A 7856-nucleotide genomic window follows, 5' to 3' on the forward strand; every position below is an offset into this window, starting at 1 on the left:
TTGATATTAAAAATTCAAAGAATGAAAAGGAATATGTTATAAGTTTGTTACCTCAAAGTGTTTGCAAACGAAGTACTTCTTTCCAATGTTTGTTCCTGCCTTACAGACATGTATGACAATCTGGCCACCGCATGGACAACGTAGCGGAATTCCATTGTCAGAGTCGGCAACGAAGAACAGCATGTCATTATACCTCTTATGTTTTTTATCGTCTTCGTAGCTGGAATCTGTCATTGTAAAAATTTGTGATGAAGATTTACAATGAAGGAGCGGTTTTAAATAGGAAAGTAGTGTGGATGTAAGTTTTAATGTTTAATCTGACATTCCAACCCACAAACATTGATTCGTCACCAACCAAACAGCCTTCATTTATTTCACCACCAAACCTCTTTAAATCTTAGAGTCTGTTGCGAAAATATTATTTAAATATTTTGTGTCCTTACAGATCTTAAACTAAAGTTGGGCTGTTTGTTTTCATTCAAAGAAAATATAGCCGTTTGGAGAGAAACCACATATTTTGAACTTTAATTAAAACTAAATGTAGTTTCTTGGAAAAAAATAGCCGTTAAGGGCAAAAAAAAAGCCGTTATAGGGAAAATTTCTCTATATAAGAAGATTGAACTGAGATGTTTAGTATTGTCACCAAAGAGAGCTCCTCTTTCTTCAAATTACATTGATACTATATTTTGAGGCGGATTTCATAATGACGGATCCTTACTATGCAGATATCAAGCAGTGGAAAAGGGATTCCGATAGGCGTGAGTTGGTTCTCTATGCTCACCATTGCATACCTAACATCTGTGCGTGTGGTGCTCCTATAAGATTGTCCACCGACGAGAAAGGAAAGAGCTACTTCGAATGCACAGAGTTTGAGGTGAGTAAATAAATTGTATATATGAATTAAATATTTTGAGTTTAGATTTGAAGTTTATTCTCTTATATCTTTCAGGATGATGGGTTCCACATTCGTCATGCTTGTTTTAATGCCTTCGAAGAAGAGTTGGAAGAGTTAAACGAGAAAGTTGATGAGGAGGCCAAGAGCCGAAAGAAGATGGTTGATGAGATGAAGAAAATGCGTGAAGATATCAAACTGCTTAAGGAATTATGTATGGAAGGGGATGACGTGAGAAATGATGTTTATAATCGTATATAAATTCAAAATTTTCAGTTTATATATGAAATTCACTATCTTATATCCTTCAGAATGATGGGTTTCACAATCGGCATCGCTGTTGTGATGCTATAAAAGAAAGACTGCAGGAGGTAAATGAGGAAGTTGCTGAAGAGACCAGGATCCGAAAGAAGATGGAAGATGAGTTGAAAAAAATGCTAGAAGATATTAAACTGCTTAAGGAATTGTGTGGATGCTGAATTACTTAAATAACTCTAACTAGTATTGTTTAATTAAATAACTCTAAATGCATCTAAATGATTATTAATGTTGTTGTTTTCAATTAATGTTGTTCTTTTTAATTATTAACGTTGTATTTTATAATGTTCTATTAAATGGTCGCATTTCGTTGGCTCTCACTCATGTACACTTTCACGAAACGCCTCCTAATTACGCCTTTAGTGTTCCCAATGGTTGCTTATCCTATCAACCGGCTCGTTTAAATACACCGTCGGAGAATGCAACATCCTCATCTATTTTAAAATTCTGTCCTGCCGTAGGCGAAATGAAGCAAGGAGAATCTTCTGTGAGAGAATACAATACAATGTTTCTAGCAGGAGGTCTGGTAGACAAACACGACGAACCTACATTGGTAAAGATGTATCGAGAAGGCTTACGAGAAAACATACGGTCGGAGATTGGAACAACAGTCTTCTCGACACTAGAAGAAATCATGCAGGCAGCTTTGGAAATTGATGAAAGTGATATGCCATCTGACACAAATTACTCTTCCACAGAATCAGACGACTCGGTTTCAGATGACTCCGTATCTGATGATTTGGGAAAATGCCCCAAGAAGAAGGCTAGAACGGAAAAGGATCCTAACGACGACATAGACGACCAAGACCATGATGGTGAACAAGAAACAGAGACTGATGCTGAGTACGAAAGTGAGTGGTCTCCTCCAAATCCGGTAGAAGGGTGTGATGACGAGTCCGACAGTAAGATTGATCTTGAAGACTATCAGGAATACATAGAGGAACACCACAAGTCCGATTCTGAGTCAAGTGAAGATTCCAAATGATGTTTATGCTCGATAAACCAAATTTCTTTAAGTTAATTTTTGTAAACTCTATGTTTGCACACCAATACATCATTTTCCTAGGAATATACGGTGTACACAATATAAGATCGTACACCGCTTTTAAATCGTATCGTTTGCTTTCTACTAATTATTATTATGGAATAAAAAACTTGTTGCACTTACTTTAAGATATAGAACTGAATGAACTAAGTTTTCACTCTTTTAATTAATAAAATGTGATATAGAATTGAATGAACTAAGTTTAAGACGGAGTGCACAGCTATATCCTGGAATATAAGGTGTACATAGTACAAGATCGTACACCACTCCTATATCTTATCGTGTACCCTCTATCAATTAATAGCATGAGAAATAGAACTGGATGAACATAATTTATGATATAGTGTACAGTTATACTCCGGAATATACGATGTACACCGTATACCGTCGTACACCCTTTTATATCTTGTCATGTTAACTATACAAATTAGTAATACGGGATAGAAAACTGGTTAAACTTAATTTAAGATAAAGTGTACAGTTGTACTCTGGCATATACGGTGTACACCGTATACCGTCGTACACCCTTTTATATCTTGTCATGTTAACTATACAAATTAGTAATACGGGATAGAAAACTGGTTAAACTTGTGTAATCGATGAGATGAAGAAAATGCTAGAAGACATGTGTAATCGATGCTTGAACAATGATAACGAGCGGTTCATAGTAAAGAGGCATTTGTTCATGTCAACAATCGTCCCCTTGTTTTATAGTTGCAAGTGTTCACCATGCTTGGACCAGGATTGGGCTCTTTGGTACATTGAGCACATCAAGGTAGCAGACATGTGTAATCGATGCTTTTGGATTAAAGAGGTTGCTCTGTTTCTACGGAATTTTCGGTGTTGCACTGGTTTTGTCAAACAACCGTCAAAGAAACCGTTTGTAAAGAAGAAAACCGGTTAGTGGTGGTTACTGCCGATACGAGACCAATGGGAAATCGACATCTCTTGGTTTGTGTCGGTTACTTATAATTACACTCCTTATAAATAAGGAAATTGTGAGCACAATTCATAGCAGACGAAAAATCATTCTCTTACTATAATGTCCCAATTTCCGATTCTCGCTCTCCCTTCAGAGGTCCAAGCATTAGTGGTTCAACGCGTTGCAAATAACTCCTTCGCAGATCTCTATAGACTCCGATCTACTTGCAAGTCAATGCTTGCTTTGGCAGACCAGCGTGGGATGTATGGTTCCTTTGATTTATTTAAGTACCCTTGGCATGTTGGCAGGCGAAATTTGTTGTTAATAAGATGCTACGCGGAGGGAAACCCAAGTTGTCTTTATATTAAGGGTGTGGAGTGTTTCTACGGGTTAGACCGTGAAAAAGAAGGACTTGGATTGTTAAAGAGGGCAGCGGATGCAGGATACGAGCGTGCGTTGTATACCTATGCAATGACTCGCAAAATATTTTGGGAGGATGAAGAGTACTTTTCTCGCTTCACAAGAGAATCCGTTGGTAGAATAGGAATGGTGGTTAGAGATGAAGATTCGGTTTGGTTGAACAATGATAACGAGCGGTTCATAGCAAAGAGGAATTTGTTCATGTCAACAGTCGTCTCCTTGTTTTATAGTTGCCCGCGTTCACCATGCTTGGACCAGGATTGGGTACTCTGGTACATTGAGTGCGGCAAGGCTGGAGACATGTGTAATCGCTGCTTTTGGATTAAAGAGGTTGCTCTGTTTCTACGGAATTTTCGGTGTTGCACTGGTTTTCCAGATTTCGACACATGGCAGTAATAGTGCATGGTTGTATTACCTAAACACTATATCAATAAATATAATCTTTTATGATATTTAATATGGTGTCTTACCCTTATCACTCTATCAATAAATATAATATTTTTGAAACTGAATGTGGTGTACAACATATATTTTCAAAAGAAATGATGTATTCAAACAAATTCAAATTCATATCGGTGACATTGTACAAAATTCAAATTCGTTCTGACATTGACGGGACTGATTAATACTTTATTTTCAATTAAAAGAGAATTTTTATTAATTCTGATATCCCCGAGAAAAAGTTCTACTAAACAATCATTTTGCTTAACCGTTTAGGTTACCTTGAATCGAGACAGGTTACCTAAACACTATATTAATAAATATAATCTTTTATGATATTTAATATGGTGTATTGCCCTTATCACTCTATGAATAAATATAATATTTTTGAAATTCAATGTGGTGTACAGCATATATTTTCAAATGCAATGATATATTCAAACAAATGCAAATTCGTTTCGGTGACATTGTACAAAATTCAAACTCGTTCTAACATTGACAGGGCTGATTAATACTTTATTTTCAATTGAAGGAGATTTTGTATTAATTCTGACATCCCCGAGAAAAAGTTCTACTAAAACAATCATTTTGCTTAATCGTTTAGGTTACCTTGAATCGAGAAGTGAAAAAATCGCCTCGGCATTATCTACTGTGTAGGGGATATTAATGCTAATTTCATATTACTTACTTTGTTTTATTGTGTTAAAACGGATCTGACCCTCAAACCATTTCATTACCGCAAAACATTCCTTAACTCAAAATGGTTTTTGAAATCAAACAAGGATCGGTGACCGTTGATGAATACGAGGATTTCTTCCAAGGTCTTGAGATCATGAATCAAAAAACCGAGCAGGATTTGATTAAAATCGCTCGTGAAGGATTGAAGGAAGATGTCCATGAGGGTTTGGAATCTGAAGAGTTTGCAACTCTTCAAGCACTCTTTCTAGAAGCAGCCGCAGTGGAAGAGATACTGGAGATGGAAAATTCTCCGGAAGAAAAACCTCGCAGATGTAAGAAGAGGAAGAGCAGCTTATTGGACCCGGAAGATGAACTCCCCTGGGACAAACCGCAACCTGAAGAGGAGGAAGAGAGTGAAGATGAAGAGTCTGACGACGACTGGTCGTATGAAGGAGATACGAGGGTGGAAGTTAAGTACGACGACATGGGTTTTTCCACACCAGGTTCTGTCTCCGCCGCCTCAGGTACCGTAACCGACGAATCGGAATCTTTAACAGCCACGAACAGCACTGCCGATGGTGACTCACTCGCTGACTCTAGCGTCTCCTTTGCAAACATCGTCACCGAGAACAGCGCTGCCGGTGGTGGCTCCGTCGCTGACTCTAGTGTCTCCGTCGCTGACAGCGTCGCGGACAACAGTACGGCCGGATTAGGTTCCATTTCTGGCTCCAATTCAACCGGAATGGGCTCCATCTCTGGCAACGTCGCTGACTCGAGCCCCTCCGCCGCTGGATCCAGCTTCATCTCAAACTCCTTCGCATACTCTGGCGCCGGTAAATGCTCAGCAACCTCAGTCGTCTCCAATCTCTAGTTTTAATATGTTTGCTTCAGTTTAAGTCGTTTGCAAGTATGATGTGAATGTAGGTTTTTGGGAATCTTATTTGCTGTAAGGGGATTGTTATCGTTTTCCAACTAAGATCGTACACCGCTTTTGTATCTTATCGTGTGCCCTCTACTAATTATTCATATGGGATTTAGAACTGGTTGAACTTAATATAAGATATAGTGTACGCTTATACTCCGGAGGGTGATGATCTCTCGGTCATACACCCATTGATATGTTGTCATTTTCACTCTGCGAATTAGTAAAATGGGATATACAACTAAATGAACTAAGAGAGAGTGTACAACTATATCCAGGAATATACGGTGTACACAGTATAAGATCGTACGCCGCTTTTAAATCGTATTGTTTGCCTTCTACTAATTATTATTATGGAATAAAAAACTTGTTGATGATCTCTCGGTCATACACCCACTCATATCTTGTCATTTTCACTCTTTTAATTAGTAAAATGTGATATAGAACTGAATGAACTAAGTTTAAGGCGGAGTGTACAACTATATCCAGGAATATAAGGTGTACACCACTCCTATATCTTATCGTTTACCCTCTATCAATTAATAGCATGGGAAATAGAACTGGATGAACAAAATTTATGAAATAGTGTACATTTATACTCCGGAATATACGATGTACACCGTATACCGTCGTACACCCTTTTATATCTTGTCATGTTAACTATAAAAATTAGTAATACGGGATAGAAAACTGGTTGAACTTAATTTAAGATAAAGTATACAGTTGTACTCCGGAATATACGGTGTACACCGTATACCGTCGTACACCGTTTTATATCTTGTCATGTTCACTATACGAATTAGTAATACGGGATAGAAAACTGGTTGAACATAATTTAAGATAAAGTGTACAATTATACGGTGTACACAGTATAAGATCGTACACCGCTTTTAAATCGTATCGTTTGCCTTCTACTAATTATTATTATGGAATAAAAAAAAATTTGCACTTACTTTAAGATATAGTGCACAATTTATACTCCGGAGGGTGATGATCTCTCGGTCATACACCTACTCATATCTTTGTTCTTGAGGGTTTTAAAACAAAGCAATATGAGGTATTCAGCTTTTAGAAAACAAATGAAAGTTAATTTAAGGATAGTACTCAATTACCTTAAACGTTCACCATTACATGGTAAATGAACAACAAAGGCATCTATTACAGCATACTACAAACGGTTAAACAAATCCAATACAGCTTGCAGTTTTGGCAGCAACGGTCCAACCCGACATAATAGATCCTGCAGTTCTCGCCATCAAGGCATTCTGTTTTCATGATTACATCATCATCCGGAAATAAGAAAGTTTCACCGTATGTGTTAAGTGATATTAAGAGTTTTCAAGGATTCTAAGACAAATGATGTAATATAAAAGATTGTCGAACTAATTCTAAGGGATTTCAAAGCACTGAGAATGCAAGTACTCACTTAATCTAAGTGCAACCTGTGATTTAAAAGATTTATAAACTAATGATTAATGCTAATGCAGTTTCAGAATAATAAAAGCGATACATGAAGTAACTTTCTTAACTAAGGGAAGAGAGAACTCATGGGCATAGGGATTAGACCTTGGGCGATCAAGTTTCGAACTAAGGATGACAAACGATCAATCAAACTAATAACCTTAAGCTTAGACACAGTTCTAAACAAGTTCTATGTCTAGATGAATGTTCATTTACTAACACATTTCAAACATCAAATGTCTTTGGTTGAATAATATGAAAGAAATCATTACTAACAAGTCTAATGGCTATCTTAGCACCTCTAACAACAAATGTCTTTGGCAAAGTATGCTAAAAGCTTAGAAGAGTTGTCTCAGGCATTTCATCAAACACCTTTTGGGTGGAAAATGCCTAAAGATCAACTTTTGAGAGGCCAACTCAGAAGATGCATTATGAATACTCTACTAGCAAGACTAAGAATGATCTACACTAAAACATCCTAGCTCTAACCTAATCACCCTTAATCTCCCTAACCTGTGAATTCAAAAGGTGATTACTCACTAATCTCCATGATTCCTCTTAAACCCATATTGGATTTCAGATTAATCATGTAGAGAAATACAGAGAATCGATATGAAAACAACAGGATTGCAATAACAGAAAATCAATTGAATCAAAGAAATGAACTTTCCAAGAGGTTTTTGGTGATTTTCTTAAGATAAAAGATAATCTGCCTCCAATGGCTTACAAAAGATACTTAAACATAGGTTTAGAAAGT

General features: G+C 37.0%; 1 protein-coding gene across 1 annotated transcript; it reads left to right on the top strand.

Annotated features, from left to right (window-relative positions):
- Positions 1 to 4798: 4798 nt before the first annotated feature.
- On the top strand, positions 4799 to 5587 carry LOC106435683 (secreted protein C-like). The gene has a single exon (XM_013876591.1). The coding sequence runs from the start codon at positions 4799 to 4801 to the stop codon at positions 5585 to 5587; it is 789 nt and encodes a 262-aa protein (XP_013732045.1).
- The last annotated feature ends 2269 nt before the right edge of the window (positions 5588 to 7856 follow it).

The sequence above is a fragment of the Brassica napus genome, chromosome C7, assembly GCF_020379485.1.
Source record: "Brassica napus cultivar Da-Ae chromosome C7, Da-Ae, whole genome shotgun sequence".
NCBI lineage: Eukaryota > Viridiplantae > Streptophyta > Magnoliopsida > Brassicales > Brassicaceae > Brassica > Brassica napus.

What these genes read in the sequence shown, in the direction of transcription:
- LOC106435683 (XM_013876591.1), top strand. Translation starts at nt 4,799, where the DNA reads ATGGTTTTTGAAATCAAACAAGGATCGGTGACCGTTGATGAATACGAG.